The 14,488-nt window shown below is 41.4% G+C and overlaps 3 protein-coding genes across 3 annotated transcripts; all 3 read left to right on the top strand.

Moving 5' to 3' along the window:
- LOC146631598 (uncharacterized) lies at positions 1-1,395 on the top strand. Its single transcript, XM_085353011.1, has one exon. It carries the CDS (start codon positions 1-3, stop codon positions 1,393-1,395), a length of 1,395 nt encoding a protein of 464 aa, XP_085209137.1.
- Positions 1,396-5,598: 4,203 nt separating this feature from the next.
- LOC146631597 (uncharacterized) lies at positions 5,599-6,993 on the top strand. The gene has a single exon (XM_085353794.1). The coding sequence runs from the start codon at positions 5,599-5,601 to the stop codon at positions 6,991-6,993; it is 1,395 nt and encodes a 464-aa protein (XP_085209920.1).
- Positions 6,994-11,201: 4,208 nt separating this feature from the next.
- LOC146631596 (uncharacterized) lies at positions 11,202-12,596 on the top strand. Its single transcript, XM_085353793.1, has one exon. It carries the CDS (start codon positions 11,202-11,204, stop codon positions 12,594-12,596), a length of 1,395 nt encoding a protein of 464 aa, XP_085209919.1.
- Positions 12,597-14,488: the final 1,892 nt, after the last annotated feature.

Below are 14,488 nucleotides of genomic sequence, written 5' to 3'. Positions count from 1 at the left end.
ATGTGTGCAGCATTGAACCGTTCGCCAGAAAAGCCTTTTGAAATATTTGGATCCTTTGCAATTGTAACTGTATCCCGACCCAACATGTCTCAAAAAAATCCAAAGGGACAAGAAGTTGACCCATACGCTCTTCCTTGGGATGAGCCACTAGACTCTTCCCTTTCCTCTCTTCCCTGGTGTGACCAAGTGGAACTAGAGGAAAAGCGTTTGGAAGAACTGGAGGATGAAGCGCTCAGAAACGCAGAGAAGATTAAGTTCTTGATGGAGGAAAATGAGCAAAAGAGCGCTCAACTAAAAAAGTTGTCATTCCAGCTTCAAGAAAAGGAAGCTATTATTGAGGGGAAACAACAGGATCTCCATGACATGGACAAAAAGAACCAGGAGCTCCAAGGAAAACTTGATGAAGCCCTGCAACAAAATAAAAAACTTGTCCAAGAGAAGAAACAAGACGGCATGAAGAAGAGAGGGCTGCACAGCAATCTCAGAGACATGGAGCTAATGTACAGTGTAGACAAAAAAAGGCTTGATCGCACAGAGCAAGCAAATGAGAAGCTCCTCCAAGAGAAAAGGCAACAGGAGTTAAAAGAAAAAGAAATGCATTCCAAGCTTCAGAGCATCAAGCAACACAACGAAAGCTTGCAAGGAAAGCTTGATCAAGCTCTGCGGCAAAATAGAAAACTCCTCCAGGAGAAGATGAAAGACAGCACGAAGAAGAGAGGGCTGCACTCCAATCTCCGAGACATGGAGCTAATGTACAACGTTGACAAAAAAAGGCTTGATCGCACAGAGCAAGCAAATGAGAAGCTTCTCCAAGAGAAAAGGGAACAAGAAATCAAACAAAAAGAAATGGATTCCAATCTGCAGAGCATCAAGCAACAAAATGAAAGCTTGCAAGGAAAGCTTGATGAAGCTCTGCGACAAAATAAAGAAATCCTTCAAGAGAAAGAGCAGCTGGACAGAAAGCAGGGAGACATGGAGTGCCAACTCCAGCTCATGGAGGGAAACAACAGGATGCTGCAGGTAAAGTTCGAAGAGACACTGCACAAATATCAAGACCTGCTTCAAGAGAGAGAACAGCTGGTCAGTAAGCAGAGAGAAGAAAAACTTCTTCTCCAGGAGTTTGAGAAACAGGAGGCAACATCTAAAGTGCTGAAAGAAAGGTTGGAAGAAAAACAAGCTGAAATAGAAGAAGTGGAGAAAAAATGCAACAAGCTGCAGAAGCAAAACACAGAAACAATCGAGGAGCTGAAAATCCTCATCCTCGAGAAAAAGGTGCTCGTGGAAGAGCAGCTGAAGAAAAAGAAAAAACGCTTCTGCTTCTTCTGGAGGAGGAACACTCCTTCTTTCAGTACTGCCAATGTCGCCTCTTCCTCTCCCACCTCTGTTCCAGCTTAATCCCCCCCTTAACTACTAACACCTCTCCCATCTCCCTCCCGTTTTTTCACAGTCACCCCCCAACCAGTCCCGACAGTTGACTGCCCCCTCTAGAGCCTGGTTCTGTCATAGGTTTCTTCCTTTAAAGGGAGTTTTTCCTATCCACTGTCGCCTAGTGCTTGCTCAGAGGGGATTGTTGGGGTTTTCTCTCCTCTCTCCCTTTACTTTCCATCCCACCCACCCACCCCCACCTTTTCTTTTTTCTTAATAATTGAACAATAAAAACAATTGGTCACTAATTAAATGTGTCAAATCAATGTCTTTATTCAAGAATACAAGAAATGGGTAATAGCTGCATGTGTGTTTGTTTGTGTGCATAATATGCATACTTTACGTGTTGGATCCAAATCCCACAAGGAATTAAATAAAACAAGAAGACAAACAAAAACAAATATTTCTCTCCCTTCCCAGGTCAGGAATCAGGATGAGGAAGAAATGAGGTCAGATCAGTGCAGGTTTTTGCACTACTGACATAAAGTTTCTGCTGATTAAAAAAAGTATGTCGATATTTCTGAAATACATTTGCAAACAAATAACTTTGACAACTTGTGTTTTTTCATAAAAGAAAAAAGAAAAATCAGAGAGCAGAGCTGGTAAAACAGCTTAGCTCCGCAGGTTACAGGAGATCAGATGCCAAATACTTTTCATGACAGTCTTCGTTATTGCATAAATCTCCCCTTTTATCATTGATCAGTAAATCACTGCATATACATTCATCTAACCGTTATAATTTCATGAGTAAAGACTCTCAGATGACTGAATGGCGGTTTTAGTAAATGTTGAACTTTATTGTGATTTCTATTTTTAGAATCAATTGCACACATTTTGATTTCGTTTTGCAAGCTGCTGATTTCACACAGATCCACTGCCCAAACGTGCCTTTGAGTTTTTCATCATTTAACAAGAATAGGCTCAGGCAATCATTGTGGAATTAGGCTTTGGGAAGGTCTGGGGACAGGTATGATGGTGGTGGTTTTAAAGCACTGTGGCACAACAGCTTGACTCAGGGAGATGTTAAAGATGCCCGCTAGGACATCAGTCAGCTGGTCAGCACGGGCTCCGAGCACGCGTCCAGGTATATTGTCTGGTCCAGCAGCTTTGTGTGGGTTGACTTTAGTGAGAGTCCTTCTCACACTGGCCGTGGACAGGGACAGCACTTGGTTGTCTGGCAAGGGGGTGGCCCTCTATAGTCCGTCTTGCGTCCCATTTAAACAAGTGCGTGTTCACACTGCCCCTGGATGTCCTGGCCTCTGAGGTTAAGGTGTACGGCTCCTGGTTGTCAACTGACCAATTTATCATGGCAAAGCCTGTGGTGGACAAAAGATAAGAGGCTGATTATAAAAATGATCCATGCACGCCTTATGACCTACAGCATGTACAGTTAACACAGCTAAATGGCTGTGAAATTGTAAAATTACTTTTGAAATAAAGCTATTCAAAGTCAATTAACTGTGACTATAATAATAGCAATGTTAGCCAGCAAACAAAACGTTAGCACTAATTAAAATAAGCTGCTAGGTGATGTTACTGTTTCAAGTTCTCTCATTGTTTGACATGTAGGGCAGATATTTTGGTGACACTGAGATCAGCCAGACACTAAACAGCAGTGTAATATCAACGCTAGATTAGATGTTTTCTAATCCGATAAAATGACATTATTCCTGTTTATAGAAGATGTTTGTCGTCTGTTTGTTTGACTGACAGGAACAGGAAATAGTGGTTGGAAATTACTGTTGGTGTTACATGAGGGTAAAGAAGGGCTTTAAGCACCTGGGTAAAAACTGGACCCATGATGAAACACTACAACAAGTACAACATATTCTTCAGTTTTAATATGTGACCATACTGTGCAGACTGCTGATGAGTTACACGGTTACATTTCATTAATCATTGTTAAACTAAAGTGGTAAGCAGTTACTTTATCCTTTCACTTAAAATTTCCAGGAAAAACACTACCTTGGCTACTTTTGTGCTTACATTTGATCTATGCTGGGTCACTACTTTTGCACTATAATGCTGCTGCTGACACCTTGGTTCACACTGACAATTAGAAAAAAGCTGATAGGAAAAGAAGGATGGAAAATGCCTGGAATTTAGTTACACTTGCAAATACTGCTTCCTCCAAACTGCAAGCATCAATAAAATGTTACAGTATTGTTTTCTATATCTGTGCATATATCCTTATTGGTAGTTTTCTCGAAATAGAAGCTCTTCATTTAAAAAAAAAAACCTCTGATAACATTGCTGAAGCTAGCGCCCACCCCTACTGCACGTACTGCAAATATAAAACTGATATATACTTACATCATGAAGCAGTTGATGTCTGGTTTCCGACAAATACAGTAAAGAGGTGCGTTCTCCCCCTCCATACCAGTGTTCTCAGGCACTGGTACATGGTCAGTGTCAGACACTTCACTGTCCTACAACATACCACATAGGACCACATTAGAAATGACATGTATGTAGACATGCTAATTATACCTGGCTAAATGGATGCAGTAACAAAATGTTACTAACTACTCTAGTTATTAGTTTCCAGATGTGTGCAGTTGCTCCAGTCTTACTGACAGTATACTGTTTCAAACACCAGTGCCAACATTTTATTTTTTAAATCTTAGTATGATTCTGCACCAAGACTTGTGGCCTGTTGCTCGGTAACTTATTGTCTGACTACATTAACTACAGTTCATAAACATCATTCATTTTCTCCTACTTATTTTATTCAGGTTGTATTTCAGCTGTCATAGGGCAAAAGTACACCCTGGACAGGTCGCCAGTCTGTTGGAGGGTTATTAGAGAGACTCATAGACAACCACTCACACCAACAGCCAACTAACCTAACCCCGCGCATGTCTTTGGAGTTCAACACCAGTCTGGCCGAATCACAGATAAGCAGGGTGTCTGTGCTGCAGAGCACAGCTGTGTCAGAGACTCTCGACATCAATGTAGCGTTAAGGATGCGGAGCGATGGGTGCACTAACACAATGTAAATATTAAAGTTCTCGCCATTGTCAATATGCTGTTGTGCTCTTGTTCGTATTATTGCAACCATATCTCGAGTCTAGCTTACCCTAAAAGTTTGGAGAGAATTGGTCTGTTAAGAAACGCAATCGATTGTTTGGGACTGCTCTAGCCATCACGTCGCATAAACAACTCTACTTCCGGTGGGAAAACTAATTAAGGGTAAAGTCGCACTAATAACACCTACCACTCACGTTCATAAGCATACACTATGATCACTTCCACGCAGTAACGTTGTAATAAATATAATCCCCGGTAAAGTCAATTAGCGAACACTACTGGCATGTAATGCCAATGGCGACCATTTCACAAACTGTAGAAAATGCTCAAAATGTTGTCGGCACCAAAAGTGAAGGGCTGACAGTTGTGTTTATATACGAACCGTAAGCGCTAATGTTGGTTAGCATCAGCTAAAGCGAGGAAGTTTGACACTTGCAGAGGCAGTGAACGCAGAGAGAGCTTAAAAACGCATTGTGTTTTTGTTTTTTTTTTTGCATTAAGACGTTGCACACAAAATTACAGCTATAACGGTGACTTAGCTGCTCGTTGGATAAACCCATGGACCTTAGAAAAGATCAACACTACTCGGATGTAAGCACCCGTGTATAACACAATAGGCAAAATTACGCTTGCTAACCTTTCCACATCACAGGCTTCACATTAAATAAACATTTTTTCAAATACTCACCATGATCTGAGACCGTTTAAATATTTTGTTACTCTGAAAATATGGCAGTATGAAGCTAAACCTTTAGCTTGACGGCTAAAGCAATGCTAAGATTTACACGGAAACGATCAGCGGACATCGTTAAAGTACTATTGGTCTACATTCTTCTTCTATGGTAGCAGCCTGGGCAGAGTAACAGCCAACTTTAAACTGCGCCATCTGTTGGCACCAATTACAGTAGAAAACATGATTGCGACAACACGTTTTTTGGGGAAAATAACAGAGATTGAAACTTTACTGATAATTTGTCCAAGTTGAAAAATGCCCTCCTCCAAAAATATCACGTGACAACCTCATTGCCTTACAGAATTATGACGTCACACACGTAGAATCTTACCACCATTCTTTCCTTTGATCCAAAAACCTATAAATAGGGGTGAAGAGCAACGACTTTTAGTCCGTTTCTCGCAGCCTTGATGTGTGCAGCATTGAACCGTTCGCCAGAAAAGCCTTTTGAAATATTTGGATCCTTTGCAATTGTAACTGTATCCCGACCCAACATGTCTCAAAAAAATCCAAAGGGACAAGAAGTTGACCCATACGCTCTTCCTTGGGATGAGCCACTAGACTCTTCCCTTTCCTCTCTTCCCTGGTGTGACCAAGTGGAACTAGAGGAAAAGCGTTTGGAAGAACTGGAGGATGAAGCGCTCAGAAACGCAGAGAAGATTAAGTTCTTGATGGAGGAAAATGAGCAAAAGAGCGCTCAACTAAAAAAGTTGTCATTCCAGCTTCAAGAAAAGGAAGCTATTATTGAGGGGAAACAACAGGATCTCCATGACATGGACAAAAAGAACCAGGAGCTCCAAGGAAAACTTGATGAAGCCCTGCAACAAAATAAAAAACTTGTCCAAGAGAAGAAACAAGACGGCATGAAGAAGAGAGGGCTGCACAGCAATCTCAGAGACATGGAGCTAATGTACAGTGTAGACAAAAAAAGGCTTGATCGCACAGAGCAAGCAAATGAGAAGCTCCTCCAAGAGAAAAGGCAACAGGAGTTAAAAGAAAAAGAAATGCATTCCAAGCTTCAGAGCATCAAGCAACACAACGAAAGCTTGCAAGGAAAGCTTGATCAAGCTCTGCGGCAAAATAGAAAACTCCTCCAGGAGAAGATGAAAGACAGCACGAAGAAGAGAGGGCTGCACTCCAATCTCCGAGACATGGAGCTAATGTACAACGTTGACAAAAAAAGGCTTGATCGCACAGAGCAAGCAAATGAGAAGCTTCTCCAAGAGAAAAGGGAACAAGAAATCAAACAAAAAGAAATGGATTCCAATCTGCAGAGCATCAAGCAACAAAATGAAAGCTTGCAAGGAAAGCTTGATGAAGCTCTGCGACAAAATAAAGAAATCCTTCAAGAGAAAGAGCAGCTGGACAGAAAGCAGGGAGACATGGAGTGCCAACTCCAGCTCATGGAGGGAAACAACAGGATGCTGCAGGTAAAGTTCGAAGAGACACTGCACAAATATCAAGACCTGCTTCAAGAGAGAGAACAGCTGGTCAGTAAGCAGAGAGAAGAAAAACTTCTTCTCCAGGAGTTTGAGAAACAGGAGGCAACATCTAAAGTGCTGAAAGAAAGGTTGGAAGAAAAACAAGCTGAAATAGAAGAAGTGGAGAAAAAATGCAACAAGCTGCAGAAGCAAAACACAGAAACAATCGAGGAGCTGAAAATCCTCATCCTCGAGAAAAAGGTGCTCGTGGAAGAGCAGCTGAAGAAAAAGAAAAAACGCTTCTGCTTCTTCTGGAGGAGGAACACTCCTTCTTTCAGTACTGCCAATGTCGCCTCTTCCTCTCCCACCTCTGTTCCAGCTTAATCCCCCCCCCCCTTAACTACTAACACCTCTCCCATCTCCCTCCCGTTTTTTCACAGTCACCCCCCAACCAGTCCCGACAGTTGACTGCCCCCTCTAGAGCCTGGTTCTGTCATAGGTTTCTTCCTTTAAAGGGAGTTTTTCCTATCCACTGTCGCCTAGTGCTTGCTCAGAGGGGATTGTTGGGGTTTTCTCTCCTCTCTCCCTTTACTTTCCATCCCACCCACCCACCCCCACCTTTTCTTTTTTCTTAATAATTGAACAATAAAAACAATTGGTCACTAATTAAATGTGTCAAATCAATGTCTTTATTCAAGAATACAAGAAATGGGTAATAGCTGCATGTGTGTTTGTTTGTGTGCATAATATGCATACTTTACGTGTTGGATCCAAATCCCACAAGGAATTAAATAAAACAAGAAGACAAACAAAAACAAATATTTCTCTCCCTTCCCAGGTCAGGAATCAGGATGAGGAAGAAATGAGGTCAGATCAGTGCAGGTTTTTGCACTACTGACATAAAGTTTCTGCTGATTAAAAAAAGTATGTCGATATTTCTGAAATACATTTGCAAACAAATAACTTTGACAACTTGTGTTTTTTCATAAAAGAAAAAAGAAAAATCAGAGAGCAGAGCTGGTAAAACAGCTTAGCTCCGCAGGTTACAGGAGATCAGATGCCAAATACTTTTCATGACAGTCTTCGTTATTGCATAAATCTCCCCTTTTATCATTGATCAGTAAATCACTGCATATACATTCATCTAACCGTTATAATTTCATGAGTAAAGACTCTCAGATGACTGAATGGCGGTTTTAGTAAATGTTGAACTTTATTGTGATTTCTATTTTTAGAATCAATTGCACACATTTTGATTTCGTTTTGCAAGCTGCTGATTTCACACAGATCCACTGCCCAAACGTGCCTTTGAGTTTTTCATCATTTAACAAGAATAGGCTCAGGCAATCATTGTGGAATTAGGCTTTGGGAAGGTCTGGGGACAGGTATGATGGTGGTGGTTTTAAAGCACTGTGGCACAACAGCTTGACTCAGGGAGATGTTAAAGATGCCCGCTAGGACATCAGTCAGCTGGTCAGCACGGGCTCCGAGCACGCGTCCAGGTATATTGTCTGGTCCAGCAGCTTTGTGTGGGTTGACTTTAGTGAGAGTCCTTCTCACACTGGCCGTGGACAGGGACAGCACTTGGTTGTCTGGCAAGGGGGTGGCCCTCTATAGTCCGTCTTGCGTCCCATTTAAACAAGTGCGTGTTCACACTGCCCCTGGATGTCCTGGCCTCTGAGGTTAAGGTGTACGGCTCCTGGTTGTCAACTGACCAATTTATCATGGCAAAGCCTGTGGTGGACAAAAGATAAGAGGCTGATTATAAAAATGATCCATGCACGCCTTATGACCTACAGCATGTACAGTTAACACAGCTAAATGGCTGTGAAATTGTAAAATTACTTTTGAAATAAAGCTATTCAAAGTCAATTAACTGTGACTATAATAATAGCAATGTTAGCCAGCAAACAAAACGTTAGCACTAATTAAAATAAGCTGCTAGGTGATGTTACTGTTTCAAGTTCTCTCATTGTTTGACATGTAGGGCAGATATTTTGGTGACACTGAGATCAGCCAGACACTAAACAGCAGTGTAATATCAACGCTAGATTAGATGTTTTCTAATCCGATAAAATGACATTATTCCTGTTTATAGAAGATGTTTGTCGTCTGTTTGTTTGACTGACAGGAACAGGAAATAGTGGTTGGAAATTACTGTTGGTGTTACATGAGGGTAAAGAAGGGCTTTAAGCACCTGGGTAAAAACTGGACCCATGATGAAACACTACAACAAGTACAACATATTCTTCAGTTTTAATATGTGACCATACTGTGCAGACTGCTGATGAGTTACACGGTTACATTTCATTAATCATTGTTAAACTAAAGTGGTAAGCAGTTACTTTATCCTTTCACTTAAAATTTCCAGGAAAAACACTACCTTGGCTACTTTTGTGCTTACATTTGATCTATGCTGGGTCACTACTTTTGCACTATAATGCTGCTGCTGACACCTTGGTTCACACTGACAATTAGAAAAAAGCTGATAGGAAAAGAAGGATGGAAAATGCCTGGAATTTAGTTACACTTGCAAATACTGCTTCCTCCAAACTGCAAGCATCAATAAAATGTTACAGTATTGTTTTCTATATCTGTGCATATATCCTTATTGGTAGTTTTCTCGAAATAGAAGCTCTTCATTTAAAAAAAAAAACCTCTGATAACATTGCTGAAGCTAGCGCCCACCCCTACTGCACGTACTGCAAATATAAAACTGATATATACTTACATCATGAAGCAGTTGATGTCTGGTTTCCGACAAATACAGTAAAGAGGTGCGTTCTCCCCCTCCATACCAGTGTTCTCAGGCACTGGTACATGGTCAGTGTCAGACACTTCACTGTCCTACAACATACCACATAGGACCACATTAGAAATGACATGTATGTAGACATGCTAATTATACCTGGCTAAATGGATGCAGTAACAAAATGTTACTAACTACTCTAGTTATTAGTTTCCAGATGTGTGCAGTTGCTCCAGTCTTACTGACAGTATACTGTTTCAAACACCAGTGCCAACATTTTATTTTTTAAATCTTAGTATGATTCTGCACCAAGACTTGTGGCCTGTTGCTCGGTAACTTATTGTCTGACTACATTAACTACAGTTCATAAACATCATTCATTTTCTCCTACTTATTTTATTCAGGTTGTATTTCAGCTGTCATAGGGCAAAAGTACACCCTGGACAGGTCGCCAGTCTGTTGGAGGGTTATTAGAGAGACTCATAGACAACCACTCACACCAACAGCCAACTAACCTAACCCCGCGCATGTCTTTGGAGTTCAACACCAGTCTGGCCGAATCACAGATAAGCAGGGTGTCTGTGCTGCAGAGCACAGCTGTGTCAGAGACTCTCGACATCAATGTAGCGTTAAGGATGCGGAGCGATGGGTGCACTAACACAATGTAAATATTAAAGTTCTCGCCATTGTCAATATGCTGTTGTGCTCTTGTTCGTATTATTGCAACCATATCTCGAGTCTAGCTTACCCTAAAAGTTTGGAGAGAATTGGTCTGTTAAGAAACGCAATCGATTGTTTGGGACTGCTCTAGCCATCACGTCGCATAAACAACTCTACTTCCGGTGGGAAAACTAATTAAGGGTAAAGTCGCACTAATAACACCTACCACTCACGTTCATAAGCATACACTATGATCACTTCCACGCAGTAACGTTGTAATAAATATAATCCCCGGTAAAGTCAATTAGCGAACACTACTGGCATGTAATGCCAATGGCGACCATTTCACAAACTGTAGAAAATGCTCAAAATGTTGTCGGCACCAAAAGTGAAGGGCTGACAGTTGTGTTTATATACGAACCGTAAGCGCTAATGTTGGTTAGCATCAGCTAAAGCGAGGAAGTTTGACACTTGCAGAGGCAGTGAACGCAGAGAGAGCTTAAAAACGCATTGTGTTTTTGTTTTTTTTTTTTGCATTAAGACGTTGCACACAAAATTACAGCTATAACGGTGACTTAGCTGCTCGTTGGATAAACCCATGGACCTTAGAAAAGATCAACACTACTCGGATGTAAGCACCCGTGTATAACACAATAGGCAAAATTACGCTTGCTAACCTTTCCACATCACAGGCTTCACATTAAATAAACATTTTTTCAAATACTCACCATGATCTGAGACCGTTTAAATATTTTGTTACTCTGAAAATATGGCAGTATGAAGCTAAACCTTTAGCTTGACGGCTAAAGCAATGCTAAGATTTACACGGAAACGATCAGCGGACATCGTTAAAGTACTATTGGTCTACATTCTTCTTCTATGGTAGCAGCCTGGGCAGAGTAACAGCCAACTTTAAACTGCGCCATCTGTTGGCACCAATTACAGTAGAAAACATGATTGCGACAACACGTTTTTTGGGGAAAATAACAGAGATTGAAACTTTACTGATAATTTGTCCAAGTTGAAAAATGCCCTCCTCCAAAAATATCACGTGACAACCTCATTGCCTTACAGAATTATGACGTCACACACGTAGAATCTTACCACCATTCTTTCCTTTGATCCAAAAACCTATAAATAGGGGTGAAGAGCAACGACTTTTAGTCCGTTTCTCGCAGCCTTGATGTGTGCAGCATTGAACCGTTCGCCAGAAAAGCCTTTTGAAATATTTGGATCCTTTGCAATTGTAACTGTATCCCGACCCAACATGTCTCAAAAAAATCCAAAGGGACAAGAAGTTGACCCATACGCTCTTCCTTGGGATGAGCCACTAGACTCTTCCCTTTCCTCTCTTCCCTGGTGTGACCAAGTGGAACTAGAGGAAAAGCGTTTGGAAGAACTGGAGGATGAAGCGCTCAGAAACGCAGAGAAGATTAAGTTCTTGATGGAGGAAAATGAGCAAAAGAGCGCTCAACTAAAAAAGTTGTCATTCCAGCTTCAAGAAAAGGAAGCTATTATTGAGGGGAAACAACAGGATCTCCATGACATGGACAAAAAGAACCAGGAGCTCCAAGGAAAACTTGATGAAGCCCTGCAACAAAATAAAAAACTTGTCCAAGAGAAGAAACAAGACGGCATGAAGAAGAGAGGGCTGCACAGCAATCTCAGAGACATGGAGCTAATGTACAGTGTAGACAAAAAAAGGCTTGATCGCACAGAGCAAGCAAATGAGAAGCTCCTCCAAGAGAAAAGGCAACAGGAGTTAAAAGAAAAAGAAATGCATTCCAAGCTTCAGAGCATCAAGCAACACAACGAAAGCTTGCAAGGAAAGCTTGATCAAGCTCTGCGGCAAAATAGAAAACTCCTCCAGGAGAAGATGAAAGACAGCACGAAGAAGAGAGGGCTGCACTCCAATCTCCGAGACATGGAGCTAATGTACAACGTTGACAAAAAAAGGCTTGATCGCACAGAGCAAGCAAATGAGAAGCTTCTCCAAGAGAAAAGGGAACAAGAAATCAAACAAAAAGAAATGGATTCCAATCTGCAGAGCATCAAGCAACAAAATGAAAGCTTGCAAGGAAAGCTTGATGAAGCTCTGCGACAAAATAAAGAAATCCTTCAAGAGAAAGAGCAGCTGGACAGAAAGCAGGGAGACATGGAGTGCCAACTCCAGCTCATGGAGGGAAACAACAGGATGCTGCAGGTAAAGTTCGAAGAGACACTGCACAAATATCAAGACCTGCTTCAAGAGAGAGAACAGCTGGTCAGTAAGCAGAGAGAAGAAAAACTTCTTCTCCAGGAGTTTGAGAAACAGGAGGCAACATCTAAAGTGCTGAAAGAAAGGTTGGAAGAAAAACAAGCTGAAATAGAAGAAGTGGAGAAAAAATGCAACAAGCTGCAGAAGCAAAACACAGAAACAATCGAGGAGCTGAAAATCCTCATCCTCGAGAAAAAGGTGCTCGTGGAAGAGCAGCTGAAGAAAAAGAAAAAACGCTTCTGCTTCTTCTGGAGGAGGAACACTCCTTCTTTCAGTACTGCCAATGTCGCCTCTTCCTCTCCCACCTCTGTTCCAGCTTAATCCCCCCCCCCCTTAACTACTAACACCTCTCCCATCTCCCTCCCGTTTTTTCACAGTCACCCCCCAACCAGTCCCGACAGTTGACTGCCCCCTCTAGAGCCTGGTTCTGTCATAGGTTTCTTCCTTTAAAGGGAGTTTTTCCTATCCACTGTCGCCTAGTGCTTGCTCAGAGGGGATTGTTGGGGTTTTCTCTCCTCTCTCCCTTTACTTTCCATCCCACCCACCCACCCCCACCTTTTCTTTTTTCTTAATAATTGAACAATAAAAACAATTGGTCACTAATTAAATGTGTCAAATCAATGTCTTTATTCAAGAATACAAGAAATGGGTAATAGCTGCATGTGTGTTTGTTTGTGTGCATAATATGCATACTTTACGTGTTGGATCCAAATCCCACAAGGAATTAAATAAAACAAGAAGACAAACAAAAACAAATATTTCTCTCCCTTCCCAGGTCAGGAATCAGGATGAGGAAGAAATGAGGTCAGATCAGTGCAGGTTTTTGCACTACTGACATAAAGTTTCTGCTGATTAAAAAAAGTATGTCGATATTTCTGAAATACATTTGCAAACAAATAACTTTGACAACTTGTGTTTTTTCATAAAAGAAAAAAGAAAAATCAGAGAGCAGAGCTGGTAAAACAGCTTAGCTCCGCAGGTTACAGGAGATCAGATGCCAAATACTTTTCATGACAGTCTTCGTTATTGCATAAATCTCCCCTTTTATCATTGATCAGTAAATCACTGCATATACATTCATCTAACCGTTATAATTTCATGAGTAAAGACTCTCAGATGACTGAATGGCGGTTTTAGTAAATGTTGAACTTTATTGTGATTTCTATTTTTAGAATCAATTGCACACATTTTGATTTCGTTTTGCAAGCTGCTGATTTCACACAGATCCACTGCCCAAACGTGCCTTTGAGTTTTTCATCATTTAACAAGAATAGGCTCAGGCAATCATTGTGGAATTAGGCTTTGGGAAGGTCTGGGGACAGGTATGATGGTGGTGGTTTTAAAGCACTGTGGCACAACAGCTTGACTCAGGGAGATGTTAAAGATGCCCGCTAGGACATCAGTCAGCTGGTCAGCACGGGCTCCGAGCACGCGTCCAGGTATATTGTCTGGTCCAGCAGCTTTGTGTGGGTTGACTTTAGTGAGAGTCCTTCTCACACTGGCCGTGGACAGGGACAGCACTTGGTTGTCTGGCAAGCGGGTGGCCCTCTATAGTCCGTCTTGCGTCCCATTTAAGCAAGTGCGTGTTCACACTGCCCCTGGATGTCCTGGCCTCTGAGGTTAAGGTGTACGGCTCCTGGTTGTCAACTGACCAATTTATCATGGCAAAGCCTGTGGTGGACAAAAGATAAGAGGCTGATTATAAAAATGATCCATGCACGCCTTATGACCTACAGCATGTACAGTTAACACAGCTAAATGGCTGTGAAATTGTAAAATTACTTTTGAAATAAAGCTATTCAAAGTCAATTAACTGTGACTATAATAATAGCAATGTTAGCCAGCAAACAAAACGTTAGCACTAATTAAAATAAGCTGCTAGGTGATGTTACTGTTTCAAGTTCTCTCATTGTTTGACATGTAGGGCAGATATTTTGGTGACACTGAGATCAGCCAGACACTAAACAGCAGTGTAATATCAACGCTAGATTAGATGTTTTCTAATCCGATAAAATGACATTATTCCTGTTTATAGAAGATGTTTGTCGTCTGTTTGTTTGACTGACAGGAACAGGAAATAGTGGTTGGAAATTACTGTTGGTGTTACATGAGGGTAAAGAAGGGCTTTAAGCACCTGGGTAAAAACTGGACCCATGATGAAACACTACAACAAGTACAACATATTCTTCAGTTTTAATATGTGACCATACTGT

This window comes from Diplotaxodon limnothrissa, linkage group LG5 (assembly GCF_057381915.1).
Source record: "Diplotaxodon limnothrissa isolate DT_005_m linkage group LG5, D_limnothrissa_male_GT1.1, whole genome shotgun sequence".
Lineage (NCBI taxonomy): Eukaryota > Metazoa > Chordata > Actinopteri > Cichliformes > Cichlidae > Diplotaxodon > Diplotaxodon limnothrissa.
Note: the sequence above shows the minus strand (reverse complement) of the source record. Positions and strands in the feature narration are given on the sequence as shown.

Bases quoted from the DNA above. Each gene is read 5' to 3' on its own strand.
- LOC146631596 (XM_085353793.1), top strand. From the start codon at position 11,202: ATGTGTGCAGCATTGAACCGTTCGCCAGAAAAGCCTTTTGAAATATTT.
- LOC146631598 (XM_085353011.1), top strand. From the start codon at position 1: ATGTGTGCAGCATTGAACCGTTCGCCAGAAAAGCCTTTTGAAATATTT.
- LOC146631597 (XM_085353794.1), top strand. From the start codon at position 5,599: ATGTGTGCAGCATTGAACCGTTCGCCAGAAAAGCCTTTTGAAATATTT.